This window comes from Coturnix japonica, chromosome 1 (genome assembly GCF_001577835.2).
Source record: "Coturnix japonica isolate 7356 chromosome 1, Coturnix japonica 2.1, whole genome shotgun sequence".
Lineage (NCBI taxonomy): Eukaryota > Metazoa > Chordata > Aves > Galliformes > Phasianidae > Coturnix > Coturnix japonica.
This window is the reverse complement of record NC_029516.1, coordinates 151333007-151357203: the sequence shown is the minus strand read 5'-3', so window position 1 is coordinate 151357203 and position 24197 is coordinate 151333007. Positions and strand designations below refer to the sequence as shown.

Below are 24197 nucleotides of genomic sequence, written 5' to 3'. Positions count from 1 at the left end.
CTGTGCTGAAAGGGCTATTCTTAGGGTTGGAATTTTTATAGGAATACTCTTTGTTTTAGGTCTGCCATGTATAAGAATTAAGTCCCTTATAACAAAGTCATGGGTGAAGGAGACTTCACGAGGAACCCCATTTGAGTGAGAATGTCCCAGCAGGCATTCAGAATGATTGCTTTGTGCAGAGATCGATCTCTATCTTTATGACAGTGCAGCGCTCTGAATGGGGGGCCCATTTACAAGCAGAACCATACAGGGGTCCCAATCCCAAGCTGCGTGAAGCTGCTGGGTCGATACTTGCAGAACTGATTTTCTTTGCTTGGCTGTGGCATTGAATGGCATCTCAAGGATTTTCTGGTCCTTTTATTTTCTCTCTTTGCAAGTCCCCACCAACACTGAGCAGGACGGTCTGTCAGGGTGGTGTGTGTGAAGGTTCAGCCTGGCAGCATTGCACAGGGAAGGCAATAATCCATAAGTAATCAAGCAGCAGGAGAAGCAGGATGTGACATCCTCTATTAAACCGAGTTCTTTCCTTATTGACTTTGGTAATACCCGGTGTAGAACGAGTTTGAAATGTGGGTTTACCACTGAAACCTCTAAGTTCTGTCTGATGTCACAGAGTGGGAGCTGAACACTGGAATGAGAAGCTTGCAGCAGCATCCTGTTGTTTTCCTCAGCCTTGCCTGCAGGCTTGTGCATTGCTTTCCTCCAAGGAAGCTGCCGTGGGGCTTCTCCCAGCCCAGGTGCTGGATGTTTCTGGCCTCCATCAGTGTGGGCTGGGTGCAGGGCTGCTGTTGTTGAGCCAGAGCTGAGCTCTCATACCACGAGACCTCAGGCAAAGGGTGGATATCAGCCAAGTACATTCAGATTTACATCTCCAGCCTCTGTTTATCAAGCTGTGGGAAAACAACAGATCAATAGCAGAATATCTACATTCTTTGCAAGGGAAGGGATATTGTGTTCATAAAGTCACAGTTGTATGTGGCATAAAGCTGTACATGTCCCTGTTCATTGCAGCGGGACCGCGGCCTGGCCGTGCACAGGTCACTGTGTGCACACAGCTGTGTGCAGGCATCTCCCACATGGCACAACATAGCCCAGCTCTGCATGTGGGCAAAAACCTGCGGGAGCCATGGTCTGAGTGATGGTGCCACATGCGCTGGGCAGGACAAAATGCCATTCTGTGCTGTCAGCAGATGTTTGTTTTTATTCTGGTTTGAACAGGCTCAGAGGGAAACTGGCGGTTTTCCAGTTCTGTCCATCCTTAATTTCTTCTCGTTGGGTAGTGAATAGCTCAAGTTATTTGTGTCGTTGCACAAGCACTCGGCACTGTTTTGTTGACCAGCCATGGCAACCTCAGCACCAACCCACATGGGAACTCCTCCGGGGTGTGGGGTGTGCTGGCTGAGCCCCCACCTCCTTTGGTCCTGCCACTGCTGGCCTTGAGTTCCTGTTGTCAGTATGCTGGAGAAAATGTGAAAGCATCAAGGGATGATGTTCAGAGCTGTGGGTTTTACAAGAGGGAAAATGAGCGAGCAGCTCCGCTAAGCTTTAGCAAGTGATTATTTGACAAGAGCAGTATGCCCAGTGCTGGTGAGTGTCTGGGTGTCCCATCACAGAGCCATCGTGTAGGTTGGGTTGTAAAGCCCACCCAGTCCCAATGTCCTGCCATGGGCAGTGCCAGCAGCAGCTCAGGCTGCCCAGGGCCCCATCCAGCCCAGCCCTGAGTGCCTCCAGGGATGGGGCACCCACAGCTTCTCTGGGCAGCTGTGCCAGGGCCCGAGTGAAGAATTTCCCCGAGGATGGCCCGCTGCCCTGCTCGACCTCGCTGAGGGCAGACCAGGGCTGGGTGCACCCGCAGTGCTGCTCTGCCTGCTGTAAATTTCCACGCTGTCGGGATCGGATTAGGACGGGGGAAGCAGAGCCTCTGACGTGTCTTCCAAACCAAAACAAAGCTGGCGAGGCTAATTTTAGGCCTGGGTTAGTATGGAAAGGATATCAAAGCTGACATGGAGCTTTTCCATTCTACTTATAATTAACGAATGTCGTAAGACTTGCGTGTGGGGGGAGGCTGAGAATGGACAGCCTGCTCTCAACAGCTGGGTTTGCAATCAAGCGCTTCATCAACATGGAGTAGAATGGAGGGGAAATGATACCACATGCAGGTGCAGCTCTGCTCCAGGTTGCATTGAACCAACATGTCCGTATCTCCGTGCCCTGGGACAAGGTGTGTGCAGTGCTGCTCTGCCAGCCCGCGTGGCTGGGGAGCAGTGTCCAGGGGCAGCGCTGTGACTGACGGCTCCTCTCCCTCTTTGTGTGCATGCAGGTTTTTGTGGCCAGCCCAAACAAAACGCAGCCCATCGTGGAGATCCTGCTGAAAAACCAACCCAAGCTCATCGAGTTCCTGAGCAATTTCCAGAAAGAGAGGACGGATGACGAGCAGTTCACTGATGAGAAGAACTACCTGATCAAGCAAATCCGAGACTTGAAGAAGCCGACGGCCTGAAGGACTCTGCTCATTTTCCACTGTAGGCATTAATCTCATTGGTTAAGTTCCTCAGCGTCCCTTAAACACCACAATAGTGCTTGAGAAGGCACGGCAAGTGCCTGGGTTTTTTATCTTGTCTTTGTTCCTAGATGTCAAAGAGTAGAGGGGTTTTACATGGAGACTAAAAGAAAAAAAAACACAACCTAGAATAATATATTCTTTTTAATCGAGACTAGAATTATTTATGTCAGTTTAGAATCCCTCTGCACCACAAGCCGCTCTGCCACATTTCCATTTGTGCTCCAGCAGGACGAACCTCTTAGCTTATCTCTGCGGGCAGGCTCACGTGCTGGGGAGCACATGAGGAGCTCCTGTGGGCTGATGCTTTCCTTCTGCACCCATAGCTGTGACTTTGAGTGCTGTGCACACACATGACTGTGAAAGAGTACGTTTGTCTCTGGAGTTAACTGCAGTTACAGATTCTGGGTTTTTAGCCCAAACAGTCACGTTTTCCCTTTGCTTTTGTGTTCTCGTCTTTAAGGTTTCTTTAATACTAGAGCAGAGGTTTTCTGTTCAGTCTGTGCTGGGGATGTTGGACGAAGGCACCTGGCTGTGTGGAATCACGCACTGCAGGGTGCCTGGCAGGAGGAAGGTGAGAGCACCTCTCTTGTTGAGATGTGGCCTTGGTGTGAGCTGCCGTGTGGCCCCGGGGCTGCAGGGAGCTGCTCTCATAGCGTTGGTTGAGTGCTCAGGTGGAGGCCTTGGAGCAGCCCAAAGGCTGTTTTCTATCCCTGGTCATTCACACATGGGTACAGGTTCCGCAGGGACAATCATTGCCCTGCTCACATTCGAAGTCAGATAAGCTCTGTGATCCACACAGTGTTTCATGGGTGTGTTGGGACAGCGTGGGGTCTTCTTTTTCCCAGTGGGAATGAAGGTGTTCTCTGGGGCTTCATCAGGATGTAGAGATTGAAAGCCAGGAGTGGAATTGTCTTGAGTTTTCTTGCCAGCAGAAGCCCCAAGTTGCCCTGTTTGTTGTAAGGCCGTTTTGCAGCCAAAGCTGGCGCTGATGCTTCAGGTAGGAAGGCCAAACTCAACTGTGAAAGTGGAGCAAGGCTTTTTCCTTCACAAAGCTGTTGCATATTGGGGGTGACTGATACTTTTATTTATGTGCTATAGAAAATGGATGAAACTGAACAGATTGTAGAGTCATGGGTTTGTATTGGTTTGTTTTTTTCCCTCAGATGTCAGATATACACACCAAAATGCACTTCTTAGTTGCCTGGAATTTAAAAAGACAATATTTACAGCTATTAAAGGCATGATTACTGAATAAGCCATATCTCTATGACTGTTGTCTTTTTTTTTCCCCCTCTTGCCCTTTGGGAGAGCTGAATTCCTCTCCTGGCATCCCAGGCTGTGGTCTGGCTGCAGCATGAGGAGAGGCTGACATAAAGGTGGGGTTGTCGAGCTGAAGATGTAATTTGCTGTTTCTTTGTTCGCTCATTCACGGCCCGGGCGCAGTTCCGGCTACAGCTCTGTGTTTCCCTGAGCTCGGCACCTGGGGGAGCTGCAGAACTGGCACTGTACAGCCTGGGAAGCAGAAGGAGGGATGAGCAGTGCAGTGTTTGACACCTCTCTGCCTTTCCTTGCTGTGCACAGTGACCACGTTCATTAGTGACATGAGCACAGCATCTGCCTGCTTTGCCTTTCCAGTCTCCAAGCGATGCTGCTTACTGGGTCCAGGCAATGACAGCCAAATGTTCTATCTGCAGCTCAGCAATACACTTCAGTACTTACTGCCGGAATCGTTTATTAGCAGAAAACATCTTTTGCTGTAAGGCAAACAAGTAGCAGAGAATTTCTGTAATTCTCAGTCAAGAGACCAAAGCGTTTGCAGTAGCTGATACCTGCAATTGAAAGGGCTGCTCTGAAACGAATGGAAAAGGGACCCGAAACGTGTACAGAAACGTCATATGTGTATATAAAATATAAAGCGTTTACATTTCGTAACTTTACATACATTCTTCTTTGGAAGTAAGAAACAAACACCCTACAGTTCATTTGCAGCAGCAGTGCAGGAGATGCCCGACCTCATGCACCTCCCCTGGGCAGGATGAGAAGCACAGCAGTGCCTGCACGGCCTGTGGGGTTCACAGAAACCCCCGCTCACGTTGTTCCTACTCTGCAATCCCAGCAGGAGACAAAGCAGAGTCATGCGGATCATCAGAGCCTGCAGGCATTTGTGAAGCTCAGGAGGAATCTGTCCAAAGCTGGCGTGACAGCAGGTCAGACTTGCAAGCCTTCAGCCTTAGAAGCAATTCCAGGTTTCACAGAAAGTTTTGTACAAAAATCCCTTTAAAAACAAACATCAATAAAAACTGAAGGTAAAATCTGAACTCCTCATGAAGGTTACCAGCAGCATCCACTGCGATGCAGTTCTTTAACGTGTGCGGTATTTGGTGCGTACTGTTCCCAGGCCACCCATCACCTTGCAGGGACTTTTCCATCTCAGCCGTTCCCATAAAGACAGACTTCTTTCCCTGTTCTGATACCAGCTGACTGATGAGGATAAAACCTCAAGAGGCCTTAAACCTGCACCTCTTTTCTCCCTGCTTCTACCTCAAGCACAGCCGATGGATGATGGAAACACGAAGGTTTCAGGGTACAGGAGTGCTTTAATCTTGGCAGTGTTCTTCTAATCTGTAGGAAAAGCCAAGAGTAATCACTCTAACACAGGATGCTTGCAAGAAATGGAAGGGAAACAGTATGACAAAGTAAAAGATTTGATTTAAAACAGGTGATAATGACAGTCTTGTTTGTGAAGCACCCATATCCATCTTTAACCTCAAATGGAAGTTACAAGCCATGAAACCTGATGAGGAAGAAAACCAGTTTGTGAAGGCTGCACAACATCCAGAACAGGAACGCCCTCCTCAGGCCCAAGTTGGACTCTCTTGTCTGATAGAGACACAGACACCCTGCAGGTCCAGGATCTCATCCCCTGTGCTCTGGACCACAAGACCTGGTGGCGGTTCAGACAGAGAAGTGGCAGTTCAGATACTTCCTCAAGAGCTGCTGTGCAAATGCACTTTTTTGAGGTGTGATGCAAAAAGTGGATTTCACCATCCTTCCCTTGGCTGACAAACAGGGTTGTATTTTCACCCTGGTCCTGGGAAAGTGCAGCAGTGGTGGTGGTGAACAGCCACTTGCCTGGCAAGATTTCTGCTGCTGACTGCACCCAGCAGCACCCAGCAGCCCAAAGCTGTCTTCAGCTTCACTAGACTGAGAGAAAGCGCTCCCTCCAGCTGCACTACAAGCAAATTCTCATGGTGGTAAAAGGATACAAGCAGTCCTCAATTCTGATATGAACTTTTCTGATGGGCCGTAAGGAATCTCAGCTCCTTGCTGCAGTTGTGAGCATCAAGAAGCTACCTTAAATTGTAGGACCAGCCTGGGTGAGAACAGTCTCCCTGCAATTAATGCTATGCTTACGCTGCTTTGCATGCTGTCCCATCACAGCTCTGCTATCCAAAGCCTGCAAGGAACAAAGAGAAACTACAGCAGAATCTTAGGACACAATTCTCCTTCCCGGGTTTTAAGGATGGCAGCAGAAGTTTAGAATAATTCAGATAGGATGTGCTTGAGGAAGCACAAAGAACACACCACTGCACTGCAAGAACCACAGAAGAAAACAGCTGTGCTGCCATGGTAGTTGGAAGAAGTTATATATGAGAGACAGACGATCTCCCAGTCACTTATCTAACACCCATTTCTGTCTCAGTGGCAGTGTCTCCATTACACAAGCGGACTGAGAAGCAAAAGCCACTTCCTGGGCTAGTTACAAGTGATGACTTGCCTACCGTCTTCTTGGAGCTTCCTTTGCCCACTCTATTGAACCACAGCTTATTTCTGCATTCTGCTAACCCAGAACTTAGAAATTTGTTTCCTCAGTCCCTCCAACAAGCCAAGAGAGAATACTTTATTATTCCTCTGATCTACCAGCAACAAATGTCAGTATTTTTATGCATTAACAACAATCTGCCACCCAATTACTTTCATAGAAAATACAAGCAGCATTTTTTTTCCCCGGGAACTTCTAAATTAAAAAAAGACCTTCAAGTAATTCCGTAAAACATTCAAGGCATCATAAATAAACTTATTCTAAAAATCACTTTCCAAACAATAAATAAAATCCTTCATTATTTCAAAGTGCAAACAGGCTGCGTTATAAAAAGCACAGAGCAAGAATGCAGAAGTGCTTAAGTGATTATTCATTAGTGACCAAGACACAGCTTCTTGTTCTGGTGCTGCTGGTCATCTATTGATTTTGTCTTCTGAACTCCATCTAGAGGAAAAAAAACAAAAGTGAAATGTTAATGCAAGAGGAAGCACGGTCTAATACTCCACACATAAAAGCACACTGGGGTAACAGTGGGTGGGGGTGGAAGAGGTTGTCTTCGTTCTCATGAAGGGATCATGTAATAATCATTGCAAGAGGAATACATTGCAGAAAGACAGCAAATGAAAACAGTTCAGCATTGAGAACAAAGCATGCCATCCCAAAGGAAACACTGCCACAGAAATGAAGCCTGCTAAAAAGGTGTCAGACAGCAGGTAGACAGGGTGAATCTTTCTCCAGCTGAAACCCATTATGACACGGAGGGACAAACACACCCTGACATTACGCAGTGATTACTGAACACCACCCTGAAGCATTCCCTCTTTCTTTCTTCCCACATCTGTAAGGAAATTGCTGGGAAGAGGCTTCCCAACAGCTCTCTACCTGCTAGGAATCAGCTTGTGGTGTGTAGCTATTCATATGCTACAAAAACATCTGCAGTCTTGTTTATGCTCTTAGCGCAGTGACCATAGATTGGAGCTACTGCCAGCTTTTTTTTTTTTCAGCCTTCTCTGCCTGAAGCACAGAAATCATTAAACTTTTTCATATGGTTTTCACCTCAGGCTGAGAAACATTTTAAGGACTGGTGGCTGATAGTACCGCAGGTGCTCCAAAAGTAATGCCTCCTATCTTACTGTGCTGGCCCACAGTGTTAAAGGTGGATGTTGGAAGTGTGGCAGTAGAGGATGAACTTTCCCACCAATATCCCATTCCATTCTGTTGCTGTGTGACAGACGGTTGCAGAGGGGCACTCTGACACAACGCATCTCACATGGAACTGCATATGGAACAAAGGTGTACCACTGAATTCCTCTATGCGGAAAAAACCTCACCCACTGACCCAATGATGCCTGCTGAATGTTTGAGATGCAGCCCTTGGAGCACAAAGTGATGATGTATGCTGTCTTTTGGGATAGGGAAGGCATGATCCTTCTGGATTTCCTGGAACTCAGAGAAACCTCGATGCTGCAACCACTACATTGTGACACTGACTAAAGCTGAAGGCTTGAACTTCCAGAGAAGTGAAATTTTCTTTTGCAACTGGGGCCAAACCAGGCCCCACTTTGAAGAGTGCTGAGCAAATTGGCAGCCTTGGCTGTATTGTCCTACTACACCCACTGTGTAGTCCAGATTTGGCACATTCCGACTTCTATCTGTTGATGAAAGATAGGCTGCGTGGGCAACATTTTCCTAGCAATGGAAATGCAACCATAGCAGCTGTGAAATAGCGCTCACCTCCTGCGGTACAGATTTTTACAAACACAATATGCAGGCTCTTGTTCATTGCTGATGAAAATAAACTGCTAATCATGGTGACTATGTTGAAAAAGAGTGTTTTTTTTTATGAGACTTTTCTCAGTCAAAGTGTGTTCTTTGTATCTGCTGTAGTTTCCGTGGAAATAAATAGGAGGCATTACTTTCAGAGCGACCTACGTACATGCCAGTGGTAGGACCCCTCTCTGGCACACAAAGGCCTCAGCATAACACACTGCTTTCAGAAGGTGGCAGTTCCCTTACTACAAGGGTGCAGGCAGACAAGGATTTGAGGGCCTGTGCCCCAGTTACCTTCAGAAATAACAAAGGGAAGAAATAATGTACGTATAAACGTTCACTGAAAAACACTGCTGTAGGTTCTCCTTTACCTAAGTGACTCAGAGTCCAATTTCTTCTGAGAAGAATGGCACTCCAAGTCCCTTAAAGTCTTCATAGAAGACGACATAAAACATGGTAACGTAGTCTAAAATGATCTTAACGATAGCGTTAGTAGATTGTGTGCAAGTGCCAGGCATTTATTAAAACAAGCTTAGATTTTTGATTTACCATCAGTTCACCTATTCAGAAAGTTTAGAGAAGCGTTCACAGAAAAATGTAACTAACTGAAAGCAATCCCCAGAGGAATTCAGGTTTGTTTAAAGCTTGATCTTACTTACAGACTTCAGTCATAAAACACGTTAATGAAAAAAACACTTACTTTCCCTCGTTGTGGCATCATAGAATTCAACAGCATTAGGGTGGCATGGGTTTAGTTGCCACTGGTAAAAGAAGAAAAAAAAGTTTGTTTAATAGAATCGTAGAATCATAAGTTGGAAAGGACCTACAAAATCCCCAGTGGTTCCAGAGCAACCTCTCAGTGCCACTCACACTTGATTAAACAGCACACTCTTGTATGCCAGCTCTGTGACTGCTCACTCCACCCTCTCATTAACGCTACCTCCAGCTTTTAGTACATAACACGTTTTACATACTTACGGTAAATTTGCTTACACCCTCCAGTTCATCAAATTTCATATATGAAATGTCTGCTTTCTTTTTTCCAGCATCAATGTCTCCTGCATAGATTTGCTTGATGCCAGCCCCTTTGATTAAAGGGACACATTCATCACAAGGACATTTTGTCACGAATATCATGCTTCTCTCATCTGGCTTTATTTCTCGACACCTACAAGCAGTCAGAAAACAGAATTTCACAATTTACATCCTAACAGTTTTGAATGGCGACAAGAACAAGAAGCAAAGGAGTGTTGTGCTATCTAACACCTGCTCTCACCATCAGCTTATTCCTGCTTGAGTGCAGGAGCACACAACACCACCTGTGGATGAAATGCCCCTCCTACCTTTCCACACACATCACATACAGTGTCAGGAGCCTCGACAACTGCCACGCTCCCAGATTTCAGGTTATGGCACGGATCTATCAGGAACTGGAGGCTTACATTTGAAAGATGGCTGCCACACACTGGAGTGAATATCCTTTCAAAACCAAGTTCACTTAGATTCTGCCTGAAGAAACCCCACAGCTGACTGTGTCTGTGTACATCCATGCTCTGCCCCGTAAGTATAAACGAGACCAGATTTTCCACATTTCTTCACAGTGACATCATGCTTCTGTCATGAAACTGTTGTCTAATTCTTTTTGGTGGTAAAAATCAACTCATTACCTGAATGTCAAGGCGTTCTGCTCAGCATGTATGATGTATCTGAACTTCCTGATTTCCCGATCTTTTTGTTTGTCATCCATGTGTGGAAAATCAGCATATTCAGATCCAACAGGAAAGGCGTTGTAACCGCAGCCTACAAAATACATTGCTCCTGTTCCATCACAGCTTCTCTGCAACAGTAAGTGAATTATGAAATGTTGAGATGTTTAAACTGAGCACTGAGTATGACAGCATTGTAAGCACGCATTAATGCCAAGTTAAAGCAGTTAGAAGAGAACTCAGCCAACTGCTGCATGTCTGCACAGAGATGTTCCATGAAGCCATGCAGGAAAACTGCAACACCACAGACAACAGACTGCACTGGGCTCTAAAGGCTTCCCTTCTATCAAGTCATACTGATAATGGGAACAAAAAGTGTAAAGGATTTGGTCACCTGGAATACTGACAACTAGGAAGCAAACGTTAAAAAGGGGCAGATACATCGTGGCACTTACTGAACTGATTTATACTTCCCCTTCATCTTGAGAGCATATGCAGTGAAAAGTTAGGTACCAAATAGTGAGAAGTACAGGGCTTTCTGCAGCACTGCACATGTGTACAAGTTTACACATGGGTTCAAATGTTTACCCACACTGCAAAGTAAAAGAAACACAAGCCCAAAGCAGATTCAAGTGTCTGAATTGTGAGGGCAAGAGAAGGCAACTTTTAAAATACTTACTGATTTTTCTTCTGCCCAAATAATAGCTCCAACTCCTGTTTTATGATCCTCTAAAACACATAAATTTTAGCAGTAAATAACACATGTAAGTTATATACACACTAATATACTACACCCTAGAGTAAGGTTGTTCTGTGGACAGCAGAAAGGAATGCAGGGAGACCAAGAGCTTCAAAGTCTCGAGAGTCTACTGCAAAAACTGGGGGTGCTTCAACAGGAAGGCCATTTTTTGACAGATGCTGAGAAGCAACCAATATGTATGCAGGAACACATGTGCAAATTAAATTGCAAACCAACAAAACCTCATATTTATTACTTAATTGCTGCCATTCCTTACATATATTGTAATATTCAAACTAGGAAATGTAATAGAAGAAGCAAGACTGAAATAATCAGCAACTCACTCACACGACACCTATTCCTATCCGCCTGCTGTAACGACTCACCTGTCCGGTAGGCGAGCAGCCTGGCTTGTACCATACAGTGCCTTGCAATCTCCTGGGGCAAACCCTGATGGCATGTTTCATTTGTTGGCTGTGGTTCGTTGCTGTAAAATCCAAAGCAACCAAAGACAGGGACACTGGCAGCCACTGTGGCCAAGACCAAGACCAGATCCTTCATGTTTTGCCTAAGATTGCTGAAGTACGGATTTTCACAGAGGTTCTCCAGTCCTATGGTCATCAATATTTGCTTGTGTGTTTCCTCATTGGAAATCAGGAATAAACTTTCATACTCTTTTATTCTCTCTTGCCTACACGCGGTATAAAAGTCAGTATTAAAGTCAGGTTGAGATTTTGCTATTTTCTGAATAAAATCAAGCTTGGTGGAAGTTTCTTCAATAAACTGCACCATATAGCACACCAAGGGTTGAAGTAACACACACACCCGAGCACGACTGTTTGACTTCAGCCTTTCTACTGCTTTGGCATCGAGCTTTGCATCACTGGTCGTCACAGGATTGGATGCCTCACTCTGCAAGCTGATTTCAGGATCTGCAGGCCAGTAAGAAATCCTGCTCACCCCAGCTGGAAGAGAAGATAATGCAGAAAAAGAAGCCATTTAAATATAGTGGGACACAAACCTCAGAATCAATACATTATTGCCAAACCCTGTTTTTAGTCTTTTTAGGCCCCAAGTGCTGTGTAAAGTATGGCTGGGCAATAAGAATGCTAGTAGATGCCAGTATCAAGAGCTTACCTGATAACTAGATCATAGAATCATAGAATTACCCAGGTTGGAAAAGACCTTGAAGATCATCAAGTCCAAACACATCATTAACAAAAGCAGAAATTTCATTAACAAAAGCAGAAATTTCTTAAGTTCTAACATCTTTGTGGCAGCATATTTTTGCATCCTACCTATGGCAGACACATTGCCAATGCATAAAGAGTCCATGATGATAGAAACTGCTGCTGAGATTCAAATCCAAATCTTCCAGCAGGGCTGTAGCAGCAGATCCTGCATCAGAAGGTGAATAAGCTGTCTTGCCTTCATCTCACTTGGAAGAAGGAAGCCTTAAAAGTACTCCCTTGTGATTTCTGCACAGTGTTTATTCTGTGCCACTAACACGCAATGAGAGGACAAGTTAAAAATGAAGTGATCTAGATCTGCTCATCAGGCCTAGGGTTGTTCTGGCAGAGTGCAGTGGGTGTGTCAGAATCTCAGTGCTGCATCCCACCCACGCGAGAGACAGGCACCACAAACAAGAGTGGCTGCATAAAGAAATACGGTCTTATTAGCAAACCCTACTATCTTGATCATCACATTCAGGAAATGCACATTCAGTACTGTGGAAAATAACAGTGCAGGCTTCCATAAGCTGCCAATCAGCACTCACAGCAAGGATAATCAAAGAGAAAACGGTTGTTCTGACACCACCAGTGGCAAGTGTACATTTATTCCCACTACACTGCAATCAGCACTTACCATTTACAATCATTTTTAAGCAAGTTGAACATGGTTTTCTGGAAAAGTAAAGATCACAGTTTTTAAGTCTCGATCCGTGTTTAATGAGTGCAATCTGACCAGCATGCAGGTCTGTACTGGAACAATGAAGACCAATAATCGTCATGTTTTTCACCACAACCAGACCGCTCTTCTTTACCTGTAGAAAACAATGCATGACTATTAGCAATACGCCCATAGGGATATTACAGCTTTTCCCCAGGTAAAACTCATCAACCAGGAACGGAATACATTCCTTCCCAGTCCACATTTTGATATGGGTCATTAAATAACCTCTGTTGTATTTCCACGAAGCAGCGGTGATGCCTATATGTGGATCTTAATACCCGAGTATTATTATAACCTGTTCCAGTGCATCATCACCCTCTGAGTGAAAAACTTCCTCCTAATCTCTAACCTAAACCTCCCCTGTCTCAGTTTCAAACCATTCCCCTTTGTCATATCACTATCTACACTTGTAAACAGCCGTTCCCAATCCTGTTGATTATGCTTGCTAAACAGACCTCATTATGCAATCCAGCTGTAATCCAAACGCTTGGCTCTAAACTATTGCATTTTGTTGTGGTTACAGGGATAGGGCTGTACCAAAGCCCCCCATATAACCCATGTGCTTTTCCTAACTGAATCATTAAATTTCAAACTGTATTTGAAGTTACTATAGTGTTCATCTACCCCTCAGCAATCAGTCTGGGACATACAGTACTACCCTCTGAAAACTACTTGTCACTCAAGTTATTATCATACCTTTCTTTGTCCTGGTTGCTATATGTGCGATGCATCTCAGCACACGGGTCTGCCGTGCACAAAGAAGTAATCATTTGAAAGAGGATAATAAGAACTCTGACTACAAATGAAGACTCCCTGTTCCAGGACACTCCACAAACACCCCTGGACTTTGACGTGTAACTGGCAGCTATGCAGAAGACTCATTCTGGAGGATGCTTTTGTCGCTAAGGTAGTTACCTACATGTTCTTTTCTTCCACCTCTAAGCAAACTCCAAAAAAACCTGTCAGCTTTTGCTTTCTGGACTATCTGTTCTGTACAGAATAGTTAGGTTACAAAGCTGTTAGCATTCAGAAAGACCAATTAACGGTAAGCTCTGACATTTTACCTGTGATTTCTTCTGTTGTTCGGCAGAAGGAAAGAGCTCCATCCAGAGACTGAACAAAGTAAAAAGATTGACCTTAGAAAGCCTGGGGATCTGACCTGCCAATAGAAGAAAAAAGAAATAGTTATTCAAGAGTATTTACAAAGAAAAATAACGTTGTTTTAATAACTAAGATAGATACCCTAGTCACAGAGGTGCCACAGAGTAGATGCTAGCAACCTTTCCAAAGTGACACACCAGATTCCATGTTTCTTTCCTAGGCTAGGAGATAAATTTGCCAGGAAGAACACAACCAGAGCTAGAGACAAGGCCACAGAATCATAGAATGGATTGGGTTGGAAGGGACCTCAAGCATCACCAAGTTCCAACTCCCTTACCAGGGGCAGGGCTGCCAGCCACCAGACTGATCAAGTAGTAGATCAGACTGCCAAGAGTTAGCTAACTGCCTGAGCAGTACCTGGCCTCTCTTTACCTTTATGCTACCAGATCCTATTTCTTTCAGAAACGTCCAGGCTTCCAGAAAGGAAAAACAAACCTGGCACAAGTTCTAAGTTATGGAGAAACCTGTTAAGTCTGCTTCAACTTTACTTAGGTTTTAACAAAAAAAAATTAAACCTCTTGCTGTGACTGGGCAACTAAAGGGTAGCAAAGAATCACCATCAAACACCTTGCGCTGCTTTGAGTCTCACATGACTGCTGGCAAGGGAGAAGGTTAGTCTAATGATAGAGCTGTGAACCCAAGCATTTAGGGCAGCAGTTAAAACGCATGCAACCCATGACTGGGATACCATTTCCAGACTGCATTTTTGCAGTGTTTTTCACACAGAAGGGAAGAACATATTAGGCATTTTGGAGAACATGTTGCACTCTTAGTAGTACTCTTTGCTAACGAGAATAAAGTCAGGTATGCTCTCTTCCAATCAAATGGAGGCATCAAAGCCTATTTCCCTATTAAGATAGGGAACACAAGGCACAATTTTCCTCCTGCAGGTCAAAGACCTCGCTGCAGTGAGGCACAGTGTGTGTTTATGGAGAGCAAGCTGTGAAGGGCAATGCTGGAGGCTCTGCTGTGGGGCATGCCCATGAGATGTGGCTCAGAACATAATTATGCCTGATTTGCAATGTGGGAATCCATAGTTCAAAGTCTGAATGTCTTTCATGAGACTGCATCATAGAGAAACAAACACTGTTCTGAATGCGGGTAAGAAAGAGATTGGTGACATCCTTATGACCTTAAAGCACCTGGAAAGGGAAAACAGAAGGCACGTGCAAAGCAAAATACTCTCTCTTGCTTGAGAGTGGGATTCTCACAGAGGCAGCAGGACACAGCCCCACTGCCTGCCAGGAGAGCCAGTAGGCCTCAGCCCAAAGCTGTGCATGAATCATAGAACCATTAAGGCTGGGAAAGACCACTACAACCATTCAGTCCAACTGCCAGCCCATTACCACCATGCCCACTAACCATACCACTCAGTGCCGTATCTACATGGTTCTTCAACACCTTCAGAGATGGGGACTCCACCACTTCCCTGGGCAGCCTGTTCCAATGTCTCACTGCTCCTTCTGAGAAGAAATTGTCCCTAATATTCCTCCTGAATCCTCCTAAGCAACACTTAAGGTCATTCACTCCCATCCTATAGCTGTTACGTGGGAAAAGAAGCTGACACCCACTTCAACACAACCTCCTTTCAGGTAATGATAAGGTCAGGTAGGTGATAAGGTCTCCCCTGAGCCTCCTCTTCTCCAGACTAAACAATCACAGAATGTGTTAGGTTGGAAGGGATCATTAAGCTCCAACCCCCTGCCATGGGGGCAGCAGCTCAGGCAGCCCATGGCCCCATCCAACCCAGCCTTCAGATGTGCCCTCACAAGGGCAGGAGCTGCCCAAACCCGTCCTGCCAGTGTCTCTCGCTCCCTCAGCACCCAGCAGCCCCAGCCGCAGGCCGCACGCTCAGCCCGGCCGTTAGCGGCCGCTCTCCCCTCACATCACCCCGCCCGGCCCCATGGCGCCTGGCAGCGGACTGGTGGTGGCGCTCACCGGCCATGCTGTCGGTCTGGGTGCCCGCCGCCCTCACTCGCGGCCCCTTCGCCGCCGCCTCCTCTTCGTCCCCTCCGTGCATCGGTGCCGGTGCCCGCCGCTCGGCCCGCCCCCATAGCGCTGCTCCTCCCCTCAGGGCGGAGGAGCGGCACGGACGTCCCCGTGGCAACCACCGCGGATGGACGGGTGCTTCTGCCAATGGGAAGCGGGGGGTTAATTAACTTGTTTAATTGCAGGCACTCAGAGGTGTCCAACTTATTAAGACGCCAAGATGAGATTTCCTGTGGGCTTGGGAAAAGACATGAATATGCCTTTCAGAAGTGACGTGGCAAGTGAAACAGCTGGGCTAATGATAAGCATTTGCCAGGTGCTTGAATTCTTTTAGGATGATATTTGTATAACTGTGGTACAGATAACAGCTTGCACAAATAAACCCAATATAAACGAGTGGGGAACATAGGAGCATACCAGTTCTCTGTAGCATCACACTGGAGACTGGGCATGTCTGATGTGTCCTGTCAGAGGGGCTGGCTTGGGCTTTTCCCCATCCCATAACAGAGATTACCTGTTTTTCTTATGATGTGATTCCTGTGTGACAGATTGGTCCCACATTTCAGCGATGAGGAAGGCGAGATCTCCATTTTGTTTTCCTATTTAGAACTAAATGCAGTATCCCTAAAGCCCCCGCTACATTTACACATGGAGACAGATGTCTGCTATCACACAGGTGCACTTTATGAAGCAAGAAAGGTCTGAAAAGAAGGAAATGAAAAGGAAATGGAGTCCTTTTCAACTTGGGGTATTCTATGATCCTAAAATATCCGTACAGGGCTGCCCTCTGGCAATGCAATGAGGTATGAGGGCTGCAGGGCAGGAGTTGCTTCACAGCTGGTCCCCACTAGGGGGCGCTCATAGAGCGGCGCCTTCCTGAGGTGCCCTCCTCACCACAGGGTGGAAGAAACACCCAGCTTTGCTTCAGGGTTTTTCTCTTAAAAACAAAGAAAGAAACAAAAAAACGATCTGGTTTTGCAGTACTTAAGGAGAATCAAGGAGGAGGGACGTGGTTAGTGGGCATCGTGGTGTTGACTTGATGCCATCAGGATGCTGAGCCCAAATAACTGATATACACTGTTACCACAGGCTGAGCCTGTGGTGATAGTGGAATAGTTACCACAGGCTGAGCCTGTGGTAATAGTGGAAATGCTGTGCTTTGCCCCATGATCAAATGTTTTAGGATCTACTGGTACCAAGTGCCCAGGAGGCTTAATTCCATCCCTGCCCCCATCCTCTCACAGCGCATATTGGTGTAGCCATAACACAGATGCTGTGCTGAGCCACCAGCTCCCACTGGTTCACTCCAGGGAATCCTCACAATGCACTGTGCACAGTGGCACATCATAACAGGACACCAGGCTGTAAGCTGTTCCCTAAGGCACTGGAGGCGTATCTGCAGGCAGCCATTTCAACAAACAAGTGGCTTCTTTTGGATGAAGTGAAGCCTGTTGCCAAAGCAAATCCAAGGTGCTGAGCCAGGAACGTCAGTTCTTCACATCAGGCTGAGCTCACCGAACATCAGGGTGACGTCCAAACACCAGGAGCCCTTCTGTGCTGTGCAGTGATGGAGCACTGGCACAGGCTGCCCAGTGATGTGGGGTCTCCTCCTTGTGGATCTCCCAGAGCCACCTGGACGTGGCCCTGTGCACCGTGCTCTGGGTGTCCCTGCTGGGGCGGTCACGCTCTGCTTCCTTGATTAACACAGGGAGATCAAACTGATTAAATAACAGAGAAATACTGGTATTACTGCTGTTTTCCACAACATTTATTTTAGAACAGAAATTCAATTTTTTTTCCAATAGATTTCAAATAGCCGTTGTCCAATTTGGATAAGCTAAGATGGATTTTATTGTAGAGTCATGTGAAGAGAAACAGTGACTGCAAATGCAAATGAAGTTACGTGAAACCAAGGGAATATCATATCCTGAATTTATTGTGGGCTTCTATGCGCAGCGTGCAGCTACATTATGAGCACAGACATTGGGTAGTTGGAAATGAAGATGCAAGTTGGAGAGCGACTTTCTAGTCCCTTGTTTAATGCCTGTATAGGTACAGGGTCTGCACTGTGTAAGATCACTGATCGCTTCTCTGCCTCTTTTCCTAATAGTCAAATGACTTGTGAAGCATTCCTTTTAAATACAGCCAAGCTGCACCTGTGCACTGCTGTTGGCATGAATAACCCAGCATTGCTGTTTGTTTGCAGGCCTTCTGCTTACTCAGCCTGGTGCTGACTGCCACACACAGCCATTCCAGGCCTGGTAACTCTAAGGAAACTCGCCAACTTGATTTATACGTCCTAATGGGGACGGAGCATTAATTAAAAGGCATTACGAGCTCACAAATGTGGTTTGCTGCGTGTGTTGTTGTACTGCTCCCACAAGGGTATTTATCACAGGGACACAAACGGTTTGGCCAGCACACCAGACCCCTCCTCGCAGCCTGCTGCAGGAAGCAGGAGGATGCCAAGAGCAGGAGGTACCACACAGCCCAGCAGTGGGCAGCAGGACCAGTGCAGCTCTGCAGGCAGAGGAAAAAGAAGAGGCATCACCAGCAGATCTCAGGCACGCAGGAGAGGGCTGCGTGGCCACACAGTTTTCCTTTCTTCCTCCTACCTCTGCAATGTGCCAGCTGTCCTGTCCTTTTAATGTGTTTTACTGAAGGGCACCACCTAGCAAAAGCAAACCAACCCAGCCCCAAAGCTGCAGAGAAGCTGATGTGAGGAGTGCGCTCCTATGTGCCAGGAGCTGGGGAGCTTTCTGCCTTCAGGTATTTCATTTGGTGACTCAGAGTCAAACAATGAGTTTGGTCCTGCTTTTAAGGCTGGAGAAGGGTTCAGCTCTACTGTGCTGAGATTCCTAAGCTGGATTTTGAACAGTCTTTGCATTCCAGGTAGGCCAGATGGTAACTTCAGTATGCGCTAAGAACGTGTGTTTAAGCGCAGTCTCACTTCATTGATTTTTGTTTCAGGCTTATCTCAATACAGCCAGGAGGAAAGCGGGAAAGATGTAGAGGTAAAATGTTCTCACTGTCCAGGCACTGTAACTCTGTGTAGCCCTCCCCGCTTAACAAACACTTGTGCCTAAGTTGCTAAGCTTGAGTTTGTATTGTAGACCTTTGGAGCAAGGCTAGCATGTTGTTTTATATGGCTTGCAATGCAGCTGTAGGTCCTGGCATAGCTGGGCATGCAGCTTGGTCAGGGGAGCTTGGCTACTTCGACACATCGTACCACAAGAACAGAACATGACAGAGCACTGTGGAAGAGACTGAGAAGCAGAAGGTTAATGTGAGGCCCCATCTGCAATTCTGCATCCAGACCTGTGGGCCCCAGCACTGGAGGGATGCAGAGTTGTTGGAGCTGGTCCAGAGGAAGGTCATGAAGATTCATGTAGGGCTGGAGCACCTCTCCTATGAAGAAAGGTTGAGGGAATTGGACTTGTTTAGCTTGGAGAAGACTCTGGGGAGACCTCATTGCAGCCTTCTGTACTTGAAGGGAGTGAGGCACTCAAGGCCAGGTTGGATGAGGCCCTGGGCAGCCTGAGCTGCTGGGTGGCACTGCCCATGGCACAGGGTTGGAGTCAGATGGTTTCTAAGCTTCCTTCCAATCCAAGCCATTCTACGATTCTATGATTTCTTATATAGCACCAAAAATCACCAGGCATACATAATTCGAATACAATTGTTAACCAGCCATTTGTTGACGTTTCCCCTTAATTTACCCCAAGGGAATCTCAAACCTCACGACCTCTGTACCGGGGTAGCCCGCTGTTGGGTGGTTACACACTAATGCTAAACCAAACACTGCCAAGAGGATGTAAGCAGCGCTATCTAAATTGGTTGCCAGTAATTAAGAGATGTGTTTAATGGCACGGGGCAGATCAACAGGGCTGAGTGCAGAGGATAAGCTTTCCCAGGGGAAGAGTCAGTTAACTTTGGCCTGGAAACTCCCATTCATGGTTGCAAGACTGGTTAACAAAAACACATGTCCCCTCCTTTCATAAGTGCTGATGGCGGTGGGCAATTCCTTGTGTGTCCATCTCATGATGAGAAACTCCTTTTAAACAGCACAGGCTCTCTGCCAGTCACTCCTTGCTTTGCAGTCCCTGATGTTAAGATGTTCAGAAAGCACCAGGAATTGTAGAGAACAAGTGTAGCCAAACACAAAATAAACCAAACCCAGTTTGGTTTTACCAGTAATATCGTCCAGCTTTTTCCTTTAGTCTTGGCTTTCACATCATTCTCGTTATTTTATGGTCCCTGCTTGCTCCGTTGGTAAAAATCCAAGTATTTCAGCACACACAGAGTTATACACTACCAAGGCCCTGGTAGATGTCCACCCTTCTGTGACTCTGCAGGAGGAAGAGCCCTTCCTTGCCTGGAATGCCTTGTGAAGTCCATTGCTGGGGCACAGCCTGAGAGCCGCCCATTTACCCACGTCTTATACCACTGCTGGTCTCTGTGTAGGCCCTGGACACTTTCGATCCCAGCAGAGCTCTTCTCACACGCCGACATGGCAGCAGGAGCTTGAAAGCTGCTGCCCGGTACCTCTGTGAGACGAGGTTGTAGAGGATGGGATTGATGGAGGCACTCAGGTAGAACAGCTGGAGGGCAAAGATGTTGAAGTATTGGGAGAACAGCATCGTTCTGGTGTCCCGGGTGCTTATAAATATGATCCTGCCAATGTGGAAAGGCAACCAGCAAATTACAAAGGCCAGGATCACCACAGCTACAAGACAAAAGAATACAAACCGTAGTTAAGGGGTGGGTTAATCCGACAGTCATCTTGTATTCTCAATTTCATAGAATCATAGAATGATTTGATTTGGAAGGGACCCTTCAAGGCCATCTGGTCCAGCTGCCCTGCAATGAACAGGGACACCTACAGCTCAGAGCCCCATCCAGCCTGACCTTGGGTGTCTGCAGGGATGGGGCATCCACCACCTCTCTGTGCAACCTGTGCCACTGCCTCACCACCTGTATAATGAGAAACTTCCTCCAATTAACCAGACTAAATGTCCCCTACATGCATCTCCGCTCTCAAAGCAAGACTGCAGGGCAGAGCAGTTCTAGCACAGCACCTTTACCACATACAAACACAGCAGCCACACGGCTGAAGCAGATGTGGAACAGCCAAGTGTGTGGTTTAAAGGGTCGCCTATGGGGTGACTATAACATAAATCACCGTATTCCCACAGGTAATGAATCATTCTGGTTTATAAATACATGCAAGTGAAGCGAATCATCATCTGCGGAGGATCCCTCATGTTTCTCAGAGCTTAGCAAAAGAAATAAAGCCAAAGCGAGTTTGCGCCTGGAATACATCACATGCAGAACCCTGTCAGCTCCTTGGAGGTAAGCAAGAATCATCACACAGAAACATATGGATATACAGAGATATGCAGATATGTGGAAGTATATATAGAAATAAACAGCACTCACAGTTGAAAAGGGGAATAGCATCAAACCCAGCTTCAGCCCTGGGACTAAAGGGTGACTGCTTTCTTTCTGAAGAGATCAAGATATCATTGAGTCCAGTCCCTGCTACAGCAGTTCCCTACAATAGGTCACACAGATGGGCATCCAGCCAGGCCTCGAATAACTCCATAGGAGGAGAATCCACCACCTCCCTGGGCAGCCTGCTCCTGTGCTCTGTCACCCTTAATGTAAAGAAGCTCTTCCACACGTCAGCGTGGAACTCCCTACGTTCGAGATCATTACTTTTCCAATTGCTACAGGACACCAAGAAGAGCTTCACCCATTCCACCTCCCTTCGGATATCCATAAACCCCGGTTAGCAGCCCTCAGAGGAGGCAGCCTGTGGCCGGGGCACTCACCCAGGATCCTGACGGTGTGCCGGTGTCCCCGCTCCCGCAGGGCCGCGCCCGGACCCCTGAGGCGGCCCCGGCTGCGCCACAGCTCGCGGCCGATGAAGCCGTAGAGGACGCAGAGGCAGACGACGGGCAGCACGAAGTACGAGGTGGTGACCCAGAACATGATGCCCAGCAGGCCGGACTCCAGAGCCCGCGGGGTGGGTTTGCACTCGCGGCTGAAGTCGGTGCGGTTGTCGGGCTGCTCCACGTCCACCAGGAAGAAGAAGGGAGCCGCGGAGAGGAGGGCGAAGGCCCAGAGGGCGCCGATGACGGCCTTGACGCGGCGCCGGGTGACCAGCACCTTGGCCCGCAGCGGGAAGCACACGGCGAGGTAGCGCTCCACCGTCAGCGCGGTGATGTGCAGGATGGTGCAGTAGGTGCAGCTCTCGCTCAGGTAATGCGAGAGGCGGCACAGCAGCCGCCCGAAGATCCACGGCCGGGAGCGCCACAGGCGGTACAGGTCGAGGGGCAGCCCCAGCAGGATGAGCAGGTCGGACACGGCCATGCTGCCCAGGTACAGGTCGGTGGTGCTGCGGGCGTCGCGGTGCCCGCAGGTGACCAGCACCGTCAGCACGTTGCCCACCACGCCGACGGCGAACAGCCCCAGGCACACGGCCGTCACCGGCACCAGCGCCCGCAGCGGCAGCGCCGAGCACAGCCACTCGTCGCACGGCGGCGCGGCCCAGGGCTCGGCCCGGCTGCCGTTCCCCCACATGGCACCGGGTCCGGCGGCCGAACCGAGCTCCCTCAGCGCCCGGCCCCGGCCCCGAGCTCGGCTCGGCCCGGCCCGCCCCGCCCCGCCCCGCCCAGCCCCGGCCGGAGGGCGGAGGAACAGAAGGGACGAAGGACGAAAAAGGAGGATGCTTTTATTGTCCACAGATCCGAAAGGTACTTTGCTACATCGTTTATGCATTTTCTATGAGACTATACAGCTTTCATCTTCATGAAGTCCGACGTTGTACAGTTGCAAAGTGATATGTTTGGTAGTGTAACTAGAACACTTTAAAAAGTTTTACGTTTTTTTTTCTTTTTCTTTTTTTTTTTTTTTTTTGGAATGTACAGAATATGAGGTAAAATTAAGATTACATTAAAAAACGTCTTCAATGCAGTCATACGCACTGAGGCTCGAATGGCAAATACACTATTTAAATGACTATCAAAAATAGGAGCTCATTTGGATTTTACTATGAAAAACAGAAGTCACCGCAGCTTCACTGTAGTAACAAATCTTTACCATTTGAGACATTCGACCGTAAGAAATCTCTGGGCTGTTCCACTCAATGTGGTGCCAAACACGGCACCGGGGGGGGAGGGCTCTACAAAACACCTGTTGTCACCGCGCTCGGGGGAGGAATCGGCCTGGCCATCAACGTGACAGGTGGGAAATACAACGTAAACGTACAGTACATCTCGAAGCCAGGCCGTCCCGCTCACTGGGAGGCCGAGCTCTTGGCCATTGCTCATGTAACGCAGCAACAGTTTAGTACAGCACAGCTCATGGGACGTATGAACAAGTACGATACATGCCCGCTCTAAGGTACAAGAAAGTCTTCAGAGATCTTCAAAGCACAAGACAGAGGTTCCTTTTTTATTATCATTAAGACTGACAGAAGTGTTTAATACCATTAAAAATGCTAAACTGAACGCAACTAGGAGTCATTAATGATCCACTATCTTGTAACTCAAATAAATTAAAAGGAGCTAATTACAAAGTGTCTAACAAAGAACGTTAAGTGTGATGAGACAAAGAGTTTCCAAAGATAGGTTCACTACAAGCTCTGTGTCACTGGCAACCATCGACATCCAGCGAGATGTTCCATGGGATACTCGATAGAACTCAGTCTGCTCATCCAAGAACTCACAAAGGCAAGCTCACAAAACATCGATGAGTTATGCGACCGCAAAGTGCTCTAATGCGACACTGACTACATGCAATTAACCATTTGGTACAGCATCCAAAAAGAGACGTTACATTAAACATTAGGATCTCGAGAAAATAAAAAGAGCAGCTTTAAGTTTTCCGGTGCAAATTACTACACTTCGTCTTCTGATTTGGTGCCCCAAAGGAAGAAAGAAAAGGAAAAGCAAAACGAAAGGCAGCGCTGGATTCTGGTGGATGTGGCAAGTGAATGTCAGGGTAACAGCAAAGGATCGGAAATGAATTTTACCTCAGGGATCTACATACTGGCCAAACCGGAGGGCACAGACACCTGGATAAGCTGCAGCTGATCAAAAGCTCAACTCCAGAGCCAGCTTTCAATTTAAGTGACAAACCTACAATGTTCTCTCTCCCTTCTAGATTCGTAAGAAGAGGCAATTTTATGAGTAAACATCGAATCCCGGGGGGAAGATAAACCACCTGTGCCATCCCCTCACAGTCCTTCCAAGACATCTACTTGCAGTGAAGAACTCCGCATTTATCGGGTAAGAAGCTTCCTTCGTGCACTCTCTCCCATCCAGTTTATTATTTGCTGCCTGAGAAAAGCCCCTTCCATTTCTCATCATAAATCCTGCCTTCCAAACATTTAAGACAAATGAGGAGGTAGAAATACAGCGCTAAATTGCTTTCACAGCATCAGATTAATATTGTGTACAGCACAAGTTTGTTAAGAGTAAGTTTGAA

At 47.1% G+C, this 24197-nt stretch overlaps 3 protein-coding genes across 5 annotated transcripts in view; 1 reads left to right on the top strand and 2 right to left on the bottom strand.

The window, feature by feature from the left end:
• Nucleotides 1-3824, top strand: part of CAB39L (calcium binding protein 39 like) — a 59868-nt gene extending 56044 nt beyond the window's left edge. For all 3 annotated transcript variants that reach the window (XM_015851826.2, XM_015851825.2, XM_015851824.2), the window contains one exon: nucleotides 2321-3824. In XM_015851826.2, coding sequence (XP_015707312.1) covers nucleotides 2321-2500 — 180 coding nt within the window. In that variant the 3' untranslated portion in view covers nucleotides 2501-3824. The remainder of the gene's footprint in view (nucleotides 1-2320) is intronic.
• Nucleotides 3825-4275: 451 nt separating this feature from the next.
• On the bottom strand, nucleotides 4276-15805 carry CDADC1 (cytidine and dCMP deaminase domain containing 1). Its single transcript, XM_015851822.2, has 9 exons — nucleotides 15654-15805; nucleotides 13619-13713; nucleotides 12468-12645; nucleotides 10988-11566; nucleotides 10542-10591; nucleotides 9824-9993; nucleotides 9135-9324; nucleotides 8857-8917; nucleotides 4276-6830 (listed from the first exon to the last, which is right to left on the bottom strand). Exons 1-9 carry the CDS (start codon nucleotides 15733-15735, stop codon nucleotides 6760-6762), a joined length of 1476 nt encoding a protein of 491 aa, XP_015707308.1. The 5' UTR covers nucleotides 15736-15805; the 3' UTR covers nucleotides 4276-6759.
• A 1652-nt stretch (nucleotides 15806-17457) lies between these two features.
• MLNR (motilin receptor) lies at nucleotides 17458-22360 on the bottom strand. Its single transcript, XM_015851823.2, has 2 exons — nucleotides 21539-22360; nucleotides 17458-20430 (listed from the first exon to the last, which is right to left on the bottom strand). Exons 1-2 carry the CDS (start codon nucleotides 22287-22289, stop codon nucleotides 20132-20134), a joined length of 1050 nt encoding a protein of 349 aa, XP_015707309.1. The 5' UTR covers nucleotides 22290-22360; the 3' UTR covers nucleotides 17458-20131.
• Between the last annotated feature and the right edge of the window lie 1837 nt (nucleotides 22361-24197).